At 46.6% G+C, this 18171-nt stretch overlaps 1 protein-coding gene across 1 annotated transcript; it reads right to left on the reverse strand.

The window, feature by feature from the left end:
- On the reverse strand, positions 1–1652 carry LOC127338612 (probable CCR4-associated factor 1 homolog 9). Its single transcript, XM_051364657.2, has one exon. The coding sequence runs from the start codon at positions 1121–1123 to the stop codon at positions 65–67; it is 1059 nt and encodes a 352-aa protein (XP_051220617.1). The 5' UTR covers positions 1124–1652; the 3' UTR covers positions 1–64.
- Between the last annotated feature and the right edge of the window lie 16519 nt (positions 1653–18171).

The following is an 18171-nucleotide window of genomic DNA, read 5'->3' on the forward strand; positions in this document are numbered from 1 at the left end:
GCAACAATGTATCGTATTCACGTAAGCTCCGAACGTGATCTGGATGCTCAAAACAAAATTGTCCTTAGACAACCTGAAGCCCACAGAGCTCGTGGCGGTACTTTTCCATGTCGGCGCCAAGCTTGTTCTTCAACGTCTCGAAGGCCAGTAGCGCCATGATGCTACCCGTGCCAGCAGGTTTCGACTTGGAGATCCCTTCACCGGGCGGGACGGCGGCGAGCTTCCCCACGACATTGCTCAGTGCTCCTACGCAGCTTCGGTCGTGCTCCCTCGCCAGGCGCTTCACGTCGTACAACGGCCGCCCGATAAGCTGACGCGCCATCTCCATGAAGGCGTTCAGGCTGTGCGGGAGCTTCTCGCCGTACATCATGGTCACGAAGTAGGCGACGTGGTAGGCGCCCGCGAACGTCGCCCAGGACGGCCGGGCTCTGATGAGGCCGGAGTCCCGAAGCAGCCAGCGGAGCCTGTACCCGTCAATGCCGGCCCGGGGAAGCCTGCTGAAGTCGACGCCGCAGCCGGCGAGGTAAGCGACGGACTTGGGGTCTCTCGCGTGTTTGCGGGAGGTGATGTCGAACCCCCGCAGGTTGAACTCCCAAGCGAAGCGCCGGCCGTCGTCGGTGCGGACGGCGATGCCCACCTGCAGCGGCATGAGCAGGGCCACGTTGGCCCGAATGAGCTCGTACCGCTCCTCGGCGGTGAGGTCGCGGTGGTTCCGGCCGTTGCCGTGGACGAAGACGCAGCCAGGGTACTGGACGTTTAGGGCGACGTGCACCACGGCCGGCGCGATCTGGTGGAGGAGCCGTGATTCGGCCTTGAAATTGTCGGCCCACACCGAGCGCACGGCGCCGTCCATGCTGCTCGCCGGCGACCGGATCTTGCAGTGCGGCGACGTCTTCTTTTTTCCCGAGTATGATCTGTGGTCGAACAAGGGCATCTGCTCCAGGTTCTGCTGGACCTGCTTTATAATGGGGAGGAAAGAAGGGAGAACGTGTCCGGCTCTGGCATGGACGCCGAGTCCGAACGGAACTGGTTTTCGAACCGGACAGGAACCGAGAATCAACCGAGCAGTATGTCGGTCTTCGCAGAGGTTCCAATGGTGCGGAAAAAAAAAAAGAGAAAACATAACAAAAATTTACTGAAGCCAATGCCAGGAAGATAAGATTATTACAGAGCACGCGCGGCAACTTCCATGGCTGGCACGGAGGAGGACTCAACCGGAGACCGGCATACCGGGCACGTCCTCTGAGACCATAGCCACCCTTCATGGAACAGGTGCGTGCACGAAGGCAGCTGCTTCACCACCTCCTTGGCCTAATCTCGGCGAGGCACACGGCACACTGGTCGCCCTCTCCGCCGCCGCGCGCGCTCCAGCTTGTCGGACTTTTACGTACACCGGCAGACCGGGGATCGCTGCCCGTCCTAGCCCGACGGCCGGTTCCTGTGGAAGCGCCGCCATGGACTGGCAACTCTCCGGATCATGCTCATGTTGCAGGCGTCGCACAGTCTGGCGATTAAGAGGAAGGCGAGCAGCACGGTGGCGATACGGATGCTGATCGTCCATGGGACGCCGGCGAGCAGCACGGTGGCGCACGTTAAGCCTACCGGAGCAGCGACGACGAGAGCGAGTTTGAGCGGCATGCCGGCCGGTGACTGGATCACGCCGAACCCGATGTTGTTTTCTAGCTATGTGTGATTTGTAGTGTTTTTGTAAGCTAGTTATTCCAGATGTGCCGGCGCGTCACGCGCGTGGCCTTCACGGTCGTGCGGCAAGACCTTCCTCGCGCGGAAGATGCATTTGCCGGTGCGCGCGAAAACTCCTTTTGCCCGGCAACGGTATGTGCCGGAGTTCCACCACACATTATGTTTTGAGATTGATGAGATTACTTGTTCTCTTTTTAACAAAACTGAAACATAGTTGAAACAAATTTGAATAGTAGAAAATGTTTCACAAGTTTCAGAAACACATGAGAAATATATGTCAAATTTTGTGAAACATACTTTGAATAGTAAATAATATTTCACAAGTTTCAAACATATTTCACAAATTTCAGACATATTTCACAATTTTTTAGAAACTAGATCAGCACATGGGTGATGTCAGCATGGCGTCATCACTCTAGCACCTACAGTTGCCGGTAAAGTCGCCGAGTTCTGGTGCACGTCGCTCACAACGTCACATACGCAGACTCGGCTTCACCTACACGCCGAATGTGCCGGTGCAACTGGTTTGCGTCGTCTTTTCTCTGCTGGTCACGTACGCATACTCGTTTTGTTTCTCCTCCGGGCCTTTTGGTATGTTTTTGAGATGCATGGAGGCATTTACGGTAGTTTCGAAAGGTGGGGCCTTTTCTCATACTTGTTCCACCTCCGGGAAGAAAAAACTTCCTTGCTCGAATTTCGAATGACCTGACCAAAATCCAAAATGATGGGTATATGATTACTAATTCCCAAATTTAAGAGTCCCCTTGAGTTGTAGTCACATTTTTTTGGTTACGAGTCATAATTGTTGATCTTGGGGTCTTGATCTCTGAGGATTGTACACTTTGCACATGCCTTGGTTAGATCTTCCAGACTCTTCATAAGGCATCAAGCCAACAAGGATATACTTGCAATTTCGGAGAAGCCAAGATTTCCTTACAAGAAATCAAGGCAACTGATGACTTTTCAAAATTATACAAAGCAATATGGGGCCTCATCATAATATCTATAAATTTTTGGTGCTTCCCATAGAATATTGGGTTCCTTCCTTGTCCATTTGAAATTTCCTAGAAGTCAAGGGCCTTTCCAAAAAAAATCAAGCCGGTAGAGGCTCTATTTATGATTTTGGAAAGTCCCTAGAAACCGCAACCTTTTGTTCTTTTTGCTAATTTTGGCAAAGGTGAGAGTCTCCTGTCACAATTCGCAATCTAACGCGGGAGGGATTTGCTCCCAGCTCAAGGTTATCGATGATGGGTCAGGGCCCATTAATGCGACACTACACCGGTTTTGGGAAGCTTCTAGAGGTTCCTTATTGGTTATCCATGATTTTTAATGGTTTTCAACAATTACAGACGGGTTTCCTCTTTTTTTTCACATGTTTTTAGCTGCATTTTTTCCGTCTATTTTCCGTTTTATTGTTTCCTTCATTTTTTTTGGTTTCTCTCCTTTTCACCTTTTCCATTTTAATATTTTGTCTTTTGAATCTACCTTTTCTATGACTTTTTTTGGAAATTGTTCATATTTGGAAATAAATCGGATTTGAAAAATTCCATATTCAAAAAACAATCAGATTTGAAAAAAATTCTTTTTGGAAATTTGATTAAATTTGAAAATTATCAAGATTTTAAGTTATTGAAATTTGAAAATTCTTCAATTTTTTTAAAATCTAAAATTAGAATTGTTCATATTTTCGTTTTTTCAATCTGATAACGTTAAATTTGGAAAGTTGGTCAAATATAAAAAAAAACAGAAAATATAAAAAAAGGAAAATATAAAAAGAAAAATATAAAAAGGAAAATATAAAAAAAAGGAAAAATGAAACAATACCTATTAGTTGGGCAGGATCCGGAGCAGCCCATGGAAATTTTGTGCGGAGCGAAAGGCTCCCGCAGCAAGCAGTGAATAGGGTCTCCTCTCTTGGCGTTGTCCACGACCAATACATCTACAACTAGACTGGAAGAGTATGCTCATGTAAAAAATAAAAAGACTTGAAATATGCTGTTAAACTTGCGTTCCTAAGATCTTTGATCGGGCGACGACGGTGTTGGAGCACTGTTCCCTTCTTGGAGGCGTCGTTTTTTGGAGAGTCTGCAATTCAGGTGTTGTCATGGTGGTGGATGTATTAATGTTGTTAGGTCCGTGATACTGTAGCGGGATTTTTGTTTCTTAGTTTTCTTTTCTTTTTTTTTTGCTGTTTGCATCCGTAGTACCATTAGGGTGGTGCGTTGTTGCAGAGGCTGGGTGTAATTGGTATCTCTCGATATTAATATATTCCCTTTATCGAAAAAAAAATCAGCCTCTGTACAGACTCAATTGCAATATCAATGAGCATATCCTTTGACTGTAGTTGCTTGCTTACAGTATTAATATAAGATAATATTTCATACCAGATGGTTATAGAAGCTAAAAACTCAAAGTCACCAAGTTCATTTTCTGCCAACGATTTAGCTACACTACTTGTCATGGTATCCTTATCACTTTCAGCCACTTGCAACAAAGCCTCTCTTATATCTGACATTTGGAACCTTATAGCCTTGACACTTTCAACGCGACTCTCCCAACGAGTAGCTGACAATGACTTGAGAGTTAATCCTGTTATATTATCTTTAAGAATTTGCCACCTCTTAGTAGAATTAGCAAATGTTGTATAGATGCATTGTATAATTCCAAAAAAATCAGTTGCATTACGGCAAGAATTTGCCATATCACATAGTGTCAAATTCAAACTATGACAACCACAAGCTGAATAAAAAGCTCTTGGATTTACATTCAAAAGTCTCCTTTGTACCCCTTGATGTGTTCCTTTCATATTTGCTCCATTATCAATATCCCTGTCCTCTCACATTGTTTATATCAAGTCCAAGCTTCTCCAATTCTTTTTCTAAAACATCAAACAATCCCTTGCCAGTGGTATCATACACATCCAAAAATCCTAAGAAAGATTCTTCGATGCAAACAGAACCTGAAGATGCATCAACGTACCTAATTATCAAAGACATCTGTTCTTGGTGGCTTACATCAGGAGTACAGTCAAGTATAACCGAGAAGTACTTCGCCTTTTTGACATTTTCAATGATTTCAAATCTGATTGCAGTGGCTAGCAAAGTTATCAACTCATTCTGAATGGAAGGGCCAAGATAATGATCACGAGTTTTGTCATTGGTAATTCGATCAACATGCACTTTCATAACAGGGTCAAATTTAGCCAACATTTGAACCAGTCCTAAGAAATTTCCATTGTTGTCTTGGTACAACTTGCTATTACTGCCACGAAATGCTATGTTGTGTTCTCCAAGAAACTGCACAATCAAAAGAATCCTGTACAAAACTTTTCTCCAATGCTCTCTTTCTTTTTCAAGTTCTCGCTGAGCAACATTATCAATTGTTTGATTATTCTGCAACCTCATACGCAAGTCATACCATGTACTCATATTTGTGACATGTTCTCTACTAGTTTCATGTTGTTGAAGTCTAATGCTAAGATGTATCCAGTCATTGAAGCCCTCATTTGCCAGCAATCCTCTCACAAGCCCTTTTCTCAATAACTTGCAGCAAAAACAAAATATTTTGTTGAGCTCTTTGCTATATACAAGCCATTCTCTATCACATGTTTCTCCGTTTGGGAGAACTCTATTGTATGCAGATGCAGAAAACCTTCTAGATATTTTGTCTCTAGGACCATGCTTAATAGACTTATCTCTTTTAGGACCCATTTGCACCAAAATATCAATCATTTTAGTATCAAGACTATCCCAACATCTTGGATCAAATATATCAGGATGAAAAGAGCTATTGGTGTCCTCTCGCGAACAGTACCATCATTACCTTCAACATTTGTATTAGCATCATTTGCTTGAACGCCAACATTGGCATCATGAGTATTGGCATCTTCACCATCAGTATTAGCATCATCGCCTTCATCGCCACTATTACCATCATCGCCTTCATCAAATTCTGCAGTATAATCCTCAACCTCTGCCGCATTATCACCATGACCATCATCAATATTAGCATCAAGAGCTTGATTTTCTGAATTTATTTGGGACTCTTTCACGACAAATTTATCCAGAGCACCCTTTTGAGACTGAGCTGCTGCTTCTAATCTCTTCCTTTTCTTCTTCTTTTCAGCACCAGATTGGCACTTTGTCCTTCTCATGATTTGCCCTGTTGCACAAATTAACAAATAATTCAACATGCCGTCTAGGTAGGTCGAGTGGACGAGGAGTTGCAGGTAGCACGCTACAAATCTTGCACTGATCTTACAATCTTACCTTGCGCGATGCACGTGAAGCCGTGAACAATCAGTCCTCAAGGCCTGATGAAACTGATCGAGGAACGCCGATCGTCAGACAACAGACTGCCAGACCCAGACTCGGACGGCGAAGTGCGGGTATAGGTTAGAGGATCTGGGATCAGACTAGATGTTGTATGCAGGTCGGCGCACAAACAAGTCTGGGCGAAAAGCCGAAAACAGAATACGATCGAGATCGATTGCAGCGATCTCAGGAGACGGAACCGTCGGAACGATTGACTGATCGTTTCCCTTTTTTCTTCTTCCGTGCGAGCTGATCGTGGCTCCCTGGCCTGCTGGGCTTGGGCTGCACAACCAAATAGCATTTTTTTGTCAAACATACCTAACATACTACTGGGCTGCAGGAATTTGGGGGCCCCTGGAAATCGGGGGCCTGGTTCGGTCGATCACTTCGATCCTGCTGATCGACGGGGCTGCTCAGTAGGCTACTTTGGTTGGGCCCGGAAGCCTCAACGAACTCCCATTCATAGGTGAGCCATCTTCGATTCTGCAAATGAAGGTGGCCCATCTTTCACTCGAAAGCCTAAACACGCTAAAAAGACGTCCACTAAAACAACACTGAATTCATCTAAAAAAAACAACACTGAATTTTTTTTTTAAAAAAAAAACTAAAACAACACTGAAGATGTCCGCAGTATGCAAAATCAACTATTGATATGCATCCAACTTGTTCCTATTTTGGTTTGCCGTGAGTCCTATCTTTTCGGGGAGACAGAGAGAACACATCTGGAATCTCCCTATATAGTAGCTCAGAAAAGGAAGAGCATCTGAATGGCTGGCCACATACGTTCGCAAGCCGCAAGGTGATCAACAGATGGGAAGAGCCCAAAAGTATAAACATACAGCAAACATCCTGTGGAAAACACCTGAAAATTGACACATTAGACGCAGCATCTGAATATAGTTCTTGTGTACCGACGATGCAGCTTGTGATGAAGTTTTCTAGGCAGAAAATGCTAGTATTATATTTGCCTTCTACATTTGCGATACGATTCCCTGACTTTGTGTGATCTATCCTGGTCAGTGGTCACACACGAGGCTGAGGCGCATACAACCAGAAACCCAAGGTTCTATCCTCGCAAACAGTGAGAGGTGACAAAGCCCACACCATCAGTCCATCGTCATCGTTGGTGACTAAGTAAAGTTACTATCCAGGTATAGGCAGACACCAAGGACAGCCCAGCAACGAAATGGCACCGATGATCTAACCCGTAGATCGACCAGATACAATGCCCTTTACGCGGAGATTGATTGGTCGATTTGCAACTTGAAAAGAAATGGAAATAGAGATAGTCAGAAAGATAAGATGCAGGGGCCTGCCTGACTGTAGGCATGATCTTCAGGAGCTCATGACGTGAGTGGAAATACCGATCAAATCTTTACAAAGGCGCAGACATATTCCTCCCATCAGGGGAAACTATTCGAACTGAGCACTGTTAGTCCGAGTGGGAGCAGGCATGCATTAGGCCACTAGCTAGCCCTACATATTATTGAGTGCTATATTTTCACGGTATTAATTCTTTACGGCGTGTGCTCCTGTGCTTTTCGGAAGTTTTTTTGCACGACTTCTAAAGCAAAGAGCAAAGGTTGTGATTAGAAGAACTAATGCACCTGCTTTCGTTAAGAATGGGCCATCCGGTCGCTGCACATCCAGGATTGCAGTTACTACTCAGGACGCATGATCCACGCACTCGTTCTTATGGTCTGCGGAACAAAGCTTCACGGCCGTTGTCGGCGGCCGGATGCGGTGCTGGTGGAGATGAAGCTTCACGGCTGTTGCCGACCACCGCCTCGGACCAACATCGACATATTCTTGTTTGTATGAAGACTGCGAATGAATGCTGATCAGCCATCTGCCCATCTTCTCTATGTCCGGCCGCCGCCGGCAACAGCCTTGACTTAATATGGCAGCCATGAGAACAGAACGAGTACGTGGGTCGTGGGGTAGTTGCGCACGCTGCAGTTTCGGTCCCGCTGTGGCGTGATATTAACTAATAGTAGTAATTAAGCGCAGTGACTAAATTGCCCTTTTCCTTAATGAAAGCAGGTTGATTAGCTCTTCTAATCACAGCCTTTGGTTTGCTTTAGAAGTTGTGCAAAAAAATTCTGGAAAGCACAGAAGCACACCTCATTCTTTACAAGCATATAAGTGAACAGACAGGATATTATTAGAGGCCTGGATGGAACATATCATGACATGGCAAGATGAGTAGATGACGAGACACTCCTACAACAACATCCAACAAATCCCGATCTGTGCGTTTATAGGGCGTGCTGCCCCCACACCACCTCTCTATCTCCTGCTGACCGAACGGATCGCCGTGCTGTGCATTGCGGAACCAGACGTTGGCTAGGCCCCATGCATGGGCCATGCCCATATCAGAATCTGAAAGCCGAAATTCCCGCTGCTAACGAAACCCGCTATGTACGTCTATCGACTATCAGGGTAGCCACACCCAGGCCGACGCGTACGTACGCCCCCACCATGATCCGAGCATGTATCACTGAGAGCGAAATTACCTGCAGACTTTACATTGGCGGAAGGCCGACCGCCCTATCTAAATCTGGATACCAGAAATGGGATATATGAGAAGGTGGGAGAGAGAAAAGAGGCAAGCAAGCAGGCAGCTTAGGAAGTTGAGTTCCATCACTCCGAGAAAAGCAGCTGCGAGCAAAGAGGTGCGCGAAAGTAAAACTCCCCTCCCAATCCCCAAAAGGAGACGCATAAAGATGCTGCTAGTGCTAGGTAGCTCCTTGTAGGCCACATTCGCATTCTCCATTGCATTTTATCCATGGAGCTACGGTATGATCTACATCAGCATGCATGCATTCAGCAATGCACTGTGCCTGAGTGAGCGATCGAGCGAGTGAAGTGGACCTTGATTGAGTTGATGTAGGCATCGGCATCGCGTTCCTCTCCCCCTTTTGAGACGGATCGCGTGCGGATGATGCCTGGATCGCAGCATTTGACGGCGACGTGGGAGCACTAACTCGATGGCCATGGCCGTATGTTGGCCATTGTTTAGCCATTGACTTGTGTCGGGCTGCAGATGGCATTCGCTAGCTAGCTGCTACCCTGCACCTTCGTGTAGCCGCGGATGGAGTGTGAAGCTGCTCCATCTCTCCCGGCTGGATGAAAGGTGCCAAAAGGTGAAGTTGGAGGGATAGGATCAGATGGATCATGTGGATTCTAACCCGGCGGAGTATATGGATTCCATAATTGGCGTTCGATCGGCGCACACTTGTTGTAGGCGCGCGCGGCGTCGTTCGTTCGCGGTGATCGCCTCCAGCCTTTTGGCGAAAGCGATGGTGCGACTCGCCGGGGGCGTCATCGAATCAACCGGGGTCCGTTGAATTATTGGTTGGGTACTGACGTACTGTACGTACGCGTTGGGTGTACGTACGCAGCAGATTTGTGCAGGAGTGGTTCCCTCCAGACGCTGTGCCGCTGGGCTCCGATGTCGATCTCCGGCGTCACAAGCTGCGTTCACACGTCGGCGTGTTGCGTGCCGTTACCATCCATCCATCCCTTTGGGTAGCTTGTCTGCTTTTCCGCAATAATACTGGCCTGACATTACAAGCAGGATTTATTTCCTCCTCTTCTTCTTCTGCCTCAGATGTGTTATTCATTTTTTTGAGCATACATCAACACTGGAAGCCTCTCTTCCTCGCAGGAAAAGGAGCGGAAATAGATAGAAAGAGAGGGCACCGATCATCTCACTTGGAATTCAGCTTGAAGTGGGATCATTTTGCTGCTTTCGTATTCGATCGCTACTCTTCGATCGGAGAACCTTTGAGGGGTACGAATATTTCGAGCTTTCCCTTTGTTGATCGATGGTCAGGGAAAAGCAGCAAAACATATCAAAGCCCAAAGATTAAGATGTTTTTATTTACAAAAAGAAACCAGGAGGTTTTTAGTGAGTACATTCCACCTAAGAGCCAGCTTAACAAGCTCATGAATCAATCAGCAGGGACGTTTGGCTACACGCCCAAAGCTTCAGTAAGTTCCCTTGAGCTTTACATGGGCAAGTGATATGAGTCATGGACTGGCAAGTGGCAAGCGAGCTTATGTTAGCTTGATGGGAGACAACTTATCATATCCGTAGCCAGGCTTAGCTCATCAACGGATCGAATGCAACTAATCTCATCTGTCGGTGTAGAAGTTGGACCTGTTAACAACTACAAGAAATTGGCTTCTTGTGCCAACGCTAATACTTGGTCCCCTGTAAGAGGCAACGATGCACTGTAACGCCTGACTCCAACACAGTAGCCGTTAACTAATTAGTATCTTGATAGATACTTTTACTTGCTAAGAGCATCTCCAACAGGCGCACTAAAAATCGGTGCGCTAAACCTCGCTTCCGCCGCGCAGTAAACGGATACCGCCGTGCTACGCTGGAATTTGCCGCCCGGATGCTCCATTTTGCAGCGCGTGTTGGCGCGGTAAAAAAGCTCCTCCGTCAGGCGCTCCATTATGCAGCACGCAACGCGGCGCAAACAACAAACACACACAAGTATGCATCAAAGAAGATCAAACAACCATATAAATTCACAAATAAAATGTACCATACAAATACAATAAATTATTCAGAACAAATACAACAAATACGTGAAATTATTCACAGCAAATACAACAAGTTTAAGGACCAACATACAACAATACAACATAGTTTTGAGACAATACAACACATAGTTTTCAAACAAATACAACAGTCCATTCCAATTTCACCATTCTTCAATGAGATCTTTTTGGAGCTCATCATGTGTGTCGTTGGAGCGAATGACATGGTACGAGGCAATGAATCGGGCAATCCTATGTGCGGACCTACTCACTTGCACGAGAACCCCCATCAACTCGTAGTGGCTATGATCCACATCTTTCCCACGATCATCCTCTATAATCATGTTATGCATGATGACACAAGCGGTCATGATATACCAAAGGCACCCTTGGTCCCAAAATCTAGCCGGCCCTCTCATAATGGCAAATTGAGCTTGCAAAATCTCAAATGCTCTCTCTACATCTTTCCTAGCCGTCGCTTGTGCATTGTGGAATTGAGTTTGCTTCTTACCTCGTGGTTGAATAACCGGCTTCACAAATGTTTGCCACCTTGAATATATGCCGTCGGCGAGGAAGTAGCTATAGTTGTACTTGTGGCCATTTGCTTTAAACTCCACCAATGAACCTTCCCACATTGCAAATCTTGTCATTAGTGGTGATCGTTGAAGAACGTTGATATCATTGCAAGACCCGGGCATTTAAAAAATGCATGCCATATCCAAGTCTCTTGATCGGCGACCGCTTCAAGGACTATGGTGGCATCATTTTCGTACCCTTTGAATTGTCCATGCCATGCCGCTGCACAATTCTTCCAACTCCAATACGTACAATCAATGGAACCAAGCATACCGGGAAATCCCCGGTTGGCGTTGATCTCCAAAAGCCTTGCCGTGTCTTGAGCATTGGGGCTCTCAAGTATGTGGATCCGAAAACATTCACAATTGCAATGACAAAGCGCTTCACACACAAGATATAAGTGCTCTCTCCCATGGCCAAATGATCATCAACTAGATTCACCGGTATACCATATGCCAACATACGCAAGGCGGCGGTCACCTTTTGATATGTGCTATGAACAAGTTCTCCGGCGGCATTTCTCCTTTGCTCAAAGAACCGGTCATACTTGGTCACCTCCGTTGCGTTGTGCTTGAACAAGTTGATGCTCATCCGAAAACGCCGCCGAAAATACCTTTCAGGAAATATCGCATTATCATTGAAATACGACCGCATCAACTTCTCATGCCTTTCAATCCTTTCTCTCCACAACTTCTGTCTACCGAACACCGATCCACCAATTTTTGGTTTCTTGACGGCGCAGTATGCTAATAGTAGCGATATGTTCTCCTCTTCCTCTTGACAATTCTTCCAACTCCAATACTCGTCATCCGATGAATCGTACGATGAACTCTACAAACATACATATGAAATTACTTAACTACAACTAACTATAGTAGCTAATCGGCGAGCAAAATCACGACGGCCGGCTGGCCGGCGGAGGCGCATACCTTCCGAGCAAATTGGCGAGCATCTTGACTGCGCCATGTCGCTAGCAACCTCGAAGACGACGACATGACGACGGCGGCGCGGGTATGTAGAGGAGAAGGCGCGGGCGAGGCGGGGAGAAGCGTCGGCTTGTCCCCGTCGGTGGAGACAACGCTCCGGTCGCTACAACGTGGCGGAGCGGCCGCTACTGCCGATAGGAAGCGCGGGCGAGGTGGATCTACGGCGTGGCGGCGAGCAACACCGGGGCCAATGACGGAATTTCGCGGCAGCGGCGCGATGGGAAATGGAGGGCGCGGGGGGAATTTCCAGCCATTGGGTATTCGCGCGTGCGCCAAGCGATGCCGCGCGCTGTAGTCGACGCGTCACATTTGGCGCTCGGGATTGTGCAAAACGATGCGCGCCCTAAATTTTTGCAGCGCCGCGCCGTTTACCGCGCCTGCTGAACGAGCGATTCCGCCTCCACGCGCTGTAAATCGGCGGTTAATATAGCGCGCGGCCTATATACAGCGCGCCAGTTGGAGATTCTCTAAGAGCATCTCTGCCGAACTTGTAACTTTATTCATAGGCGTCGGCACACACGGCCGTTCTTTTGGGACGCTCTGCGCACAACAGCGCCCCCAACTACACCTTTCTAAATGGATTTTCTACGCATTTTTTTGCTGGAAAGTAAATTAGTTTGAAAATAAAAGGCCTGTTTTATGATACCTTCTACTACCTACCGAGAGAGATAAGTAGAAAACAATCGCACGGCTGAGATTGTCCCATGTAGATTTGGCCCATCCAGCCCATTAGACGTTAAGTTTAGAAGAGATCGACAAAATAAAAATAGAAATATACAGAATCCATCGCTCCCAACTGCACGAGCTGAAACCAGGTCGCCGGTGCCGCATAGATGTTGCCGCCTACACCTCATAGACGCCGCCACCGCCTCGACGTCCTAGACTCTGCCGCCGCCTCCACATCCCGCGCGCCCACAGGGGGAGGGACGCCGCAGCCATCTCCCACGCCGACGGGGACAACGGAGCCGCCACCGCCGCCACCTCTGAATAGCAGGTAATTTGCTCACCATGAGACCAACGTGATGTTGAGACGACGAACCTGCTGATTTTCTGAACCTACATCAGTTGCTGAATCCCTATACTTTCCACTTGTGAAGCAAATAATTAGAGTTGTGGGTATACTTCATGGGTGTTACATCGACAATGCCTAGATTCGGCAAACCCGGGTGGCTCATAGATGGTGATGGTGGCGTATGGCTTATCGGGTGACCCAATTGCTGTAGATCAAGATGGATGAAGTCTAGCCCAGGAACGAGGAGCCGGATCCACCGCCCAACTCTGGAAGTCGGATCCGGGCTGGCCCATCAGGGGTAGCCGGATCCAGTACGGCGTATAAGGGAAGGCGGATCCTTGACATGCACAACAACGTAATATTCCGTAGTTAGGCGACTTGTATTCCGGCTAGGACTCTCCTTGTAAACCCTAGATCTTGGAGCCTTTATAAGCCGGATCCCGAGAGCCCTAGAGGTACAACCACAACTCATTACAATAACACGAAAGCGTCCAGATAATCCAGATAAACAACAGTAGGCATGTCATCGTGCAGTTATTTCGAAGCTGGGTAAATCGCGTACCACCATCCCGAGGACTCTCTGCTCGATGGCCCCTACTTCTTCTCCCCCTCGTGAGGATCCCTCCTCCGAGGTACCGTCGAATAAGCAATAACAATTAGCCTCTATGGCAAGTTACACTCCCTCGGTTGATTCCTGATAGTACTCGTAATGATCTTAATTGATAAACTAACTTGAATGCATTGCTTTGTTACTATTTCCTGAAAAATACCTATCCCAAATAGTACATGTTTATTTCATTGTAGCTCGCAGTTTGCTCTATCAAGAGGGAGACAAAATTGGATTATTTGAACCTAGTAAAAGCGAACTATTTGTGCTCTCACATATAGCATTGTTTAATCCTCTTTGTCCCTTTTCAAGAACAAACCAGTACAGGTCATCTACAGGTCTACAGCTTTGATCCGTTTATGGTCGTCGCTTCAGCGTCTGGAGGACCGCGGCCTCTTTACGAAGGTGTCTACACGGTTGGAGGAAACGGCCAAAGATTTTACTACCCAACATGGGCGGCTGCATAATCGAAGAATCCTACCTCCAAACGTCTAGGATTTTGTTTTCGTTCCAGATCAAATACTTTTTGTAATTTTCTTTTATCACTGTGTGCGAACGTGAACGGCTGTGTGCATCCCAGTTATGCAGAGGCTGGGTGTATTGCTTAAACTTAAGTAATAAAACGCCCTTTAACGAAAAAAAGAACAAACCAGTACAGAGATTAGGTACGGATGTAAAATATGGTATCCATGTACTTTGTACTTCTTCTGAAGAAAATAGCTAGCCTCTGTGTCGGTGTCCTTCATTATTACTCTTGTATGGCATGAAAAAATTAGCTTTATTTAATTAATTTAATACTCAAATTTACTACCATGAATCTTAGTTTGATCAATTTTCAGACATGGATGGCGAATGCACTAGCTATGAGGAGACTGATGAGTAGTAAATTTGAGTATCAGGCCACCATCCTCTTCTGGGAAGACACTTGGATCAACGGTCTCACGGCTGCAGCCATTGCCCCATCTTTCGTGCTTTCTGTCCGGCTGGCGGTTCGGCGTCGCCGCTCCGTCTCGGAAGGACTAGCTGGGAACAGTTGGGCCATTGACATCTCCGGTACCCTCACGATTGAGGTGGTGACACAATTCCTGCGGCTTTGGGTGGCAGTTCAAGAGGCAAGCCTCGCCACAGATGAAGGGTCCGGCCGGGACATCTTTCACTGGAAATGGCGCGGTGATGGGCAGTTCACGTCCCGCACGGCTTATCGCATGCTCTTCCATGGTACGATCGGCCTGCCGGCCGCGCCACTCGTCTGGCACTCCTTTGCGCCGCTCAAACATAAGCTGCATGCCTGGCTTGCCCTTCGTCGTCGTTGTTGGACCGCCAATCGTTGCTTGCGACGTGGTTTGCCATCCCACACCCTCTGCCCACTTTGTGCTGGGGCTGACAAGACGCTAGACCACATCTCCCTACACTGTGCCTTTGCGGGGGAAGTCTGGGCCGGCATCATCTTCCGTCTGCGGCTACCGGACATCTCACCAATCACCAATCTCGGGATCATCGACTTGTGGATCTCAGTCATGCAACCGCTTCAGCTCCAAGAAGCGCAAGGGTGCAAACTCCCTGATCACCCTAGTCTTGCGCAGTCTTTGGGTCGAGCGGAACGCATGAGTGTTCGAGAACAAACACACCGCCGCACCGAATCGTCATCAACCTCATCGTCGACGAGTGGCAGGGTTGGTTAGCTAGTAGACGTGGGATACAGGGAGGAATAGACTAGCTTTCTTACTAGGTTGACGGACCCTGCTTCAAAACCGTCAACATGGATCCTTGTAACAAACCTTCTTTGTCACTTAATACAATGACGTGCAGATCTAGTGCGGGTTCTCGAAAAAAGTATCAGGCCACCGACCACCAAATGTACAAGTCCTAGGCTGTTCATTTTTGCAGGCATGATACTTAAGTATTTTGACCGCCATATTGGCTGCTTGCTTTAATCAGTTCTCGTTTGGTTTCACATTTTGATTCTGATAGGAATTTTTTTGTTCCACATCTATCAGACTGATAACCAACAACAGCAGACCTTGCATCAAATGCAGCAGATTTTGACGACCCGACAGGCCTCTCATGCTCTTCTAGCTATACATGACTACTTTTCACGTCTGCGTGCTCTGAGTTCTCTGTGGCTTGCTAGGTCGTAGGAGTAACCAACGATGGATCTTCGCTCGGTGGTGTTCAGATATATTTTTTTTTTTTTTTGCGAATTGTGTTCAGATTTCTCTATACTGATCTATCGAACACTATGGATGCTAGCTCACTATATGACGTATTGCAGATTATGGCTACTCGGCTTCTCCTGTAAAATTCTGTGTAGCTATTAATTATTGGGTGTACTCAAGTGGTATGCAAGTAGGTGGAAGCCTGTATTTACAATGATTGTATAACTGTGTCAGCAATAAAAATTAGATAAATCACGATCGACTGTTAACTGTTGATGTTTTGTTCTAATAAAGTAAACTGTTAATGTGCAGTGGAAGCTTAATTACTGGCTGCAAATGCATTGCTCCATGTAAGCGTTTTACATGTTCCGTTCTTGTTTACTGAATGTATGTTCTTCACTTGACAAATGCGTATCCTTGAAAAATGTTTTGAACTGCTACATCAGTTAATCATCAGCTAGAGAGTTTGTATTTAGCTTTGCTGTCAGCTATATACTCTGGTTGCAGAGCGTCTGCAGAGGAAACCGAGGGGTGCTTGTACCCTGAAGTCATGATCTTATGGGCGACGACAGCCTCCATGATAGTGCACCCCGTTCGAGCTGATGTACCGTCTCCGTTCAACTCCAGGCAAGCCTTAGCGTTGGGCTTTATTGCGCTGGCCATCTATTCGGCCTGTTTTGGATTTTTGCCTCCCAGACTTGACAAGTAGGAATTCTACTTGCGCTGTTTTACCCACCAGTAGAAATCGGTAATAACCATAGGATTAACCAAAATGAACGCACCTGGTTGAGTTGGGGGTACCATAAAACACCTCTTTTTTAGCCACAACAACATTCTTCACAAATTTACATGATCTTTGTCATCTTTTCCTTGTTCTGATCATAGATTTTTAATAGATCATACAATGTATTAGTTGCTATGATCATAGACTTTTATTAGATCATATAACATGTATTATCCTCCTTCTCCTCCATATTTCGATCTTATCCAACTTACTCTTCTCGATCTTTAAATAAATTCTTAACCAACTGAGCACTTTGTATTTCCCCTTCAGTTCTAGCACTGTTGTTATTTCCATACATGCTCCACAAAGTAGGCAGTTCATGTTGTAGTGGTGCAGGCCACTCGGGATCAACCCAACAAACAAGGCCATAGTTTATGACATCCTACAAATATTAACACAAACACTTGATCCTATCACACTTAAAATGCATCTAAAATTGAGCAAATCACACTAGAATTTAATTGGACATACTTACACTGTGTTCTGCACATGGGTAGAACCGCCGGCCTGTGTTTGTGCCTTCGAAAGCAACTTCTTTCTTCGGGACGCGGTTATGGATGCATCAACGTTGGGCATCATTGTGGGTGAGCCCGTGGTACGATGGATTGATGATGTTCTCAGGCTTATTGTCCACCTCAAAGTACTACATCGGCCAAATAGGACCAATTTGATCTAGTGAAACCCTAAATGCTATGCTAAATCAGCAAAAAACAACTACGTAGGCGAAGGAAACTCACATCATCGAGCCAATACTTGTTGAACGTCTCGATGTCGTTCTATCTAGGCATTTCTAAGGCGGCAGCGGCAACATGGAGACGATAAAATGGAGTTTCTCGAGCCATGTGATGGCGGACCAAAGAAACGACAACTTCCGAACAAGGGTGAGAGCAGTAGCCAAAGAGGTAGGACGGTGCCGACTGTTGAAGTGTATAAGTAGATTGCCTAGCCCTTTCCATCAGTTCGGACTTTTGGTTCAAGTGGCTAGTGCATGAAGCTTAACATGGTATCAGAGCACAGGGTTTCAAGTTCGATTCCTAGCTTTCACAATTTATTCTAAATTCCCCGCAGCTGCCGCACCCGGCCTCCCACTGCCTCTTTGCCTCTCTACACGCGTTGACTTGTGTTCTCGTCTTCCCGTCACACGTGAGAGGGGGTGTTGAAGTGTATAAGTAGATTGCCTAGCCATTTCCATCAGTTCGGACTTTTGGTCAAGTGGCTAGTGCATGAAGCTTAACACCGACGATCCGTAGATGACGTACAAAAGTGTCCGTCCGACGGAATGGCGTGTGCAGCTATTTGACGAGTGATTTGCGGGTGAGGAACATGGATACGTCTAGTTGGTGACGAGTACCGCTCACATGTCTATTTCTTACGTAGCACGTGCTACCCCAGGCCGGCCCTGTGAGAAGGGGAGGAAGATGTTCTAAGGCATAAGGTAGACTCTTTCTGTTTTGGTAAAACCATACTTCCAGATTACTG

The sequence above is a fragment of the Lolium perenne genome, chromosome 3 (assembly GCF_019359855.2).
Source record: "Lolium perenne isolate Kyuss_39 chromosome 3, Kyuss_2.0, whole genome shotgun sequence".
Taxonomy (NCBI): Eukaryota; Viridiplantae; Streptophyta; class Magnoliopsida; order Poales; family Poaceae; genus Lolium; species Lolium perenne.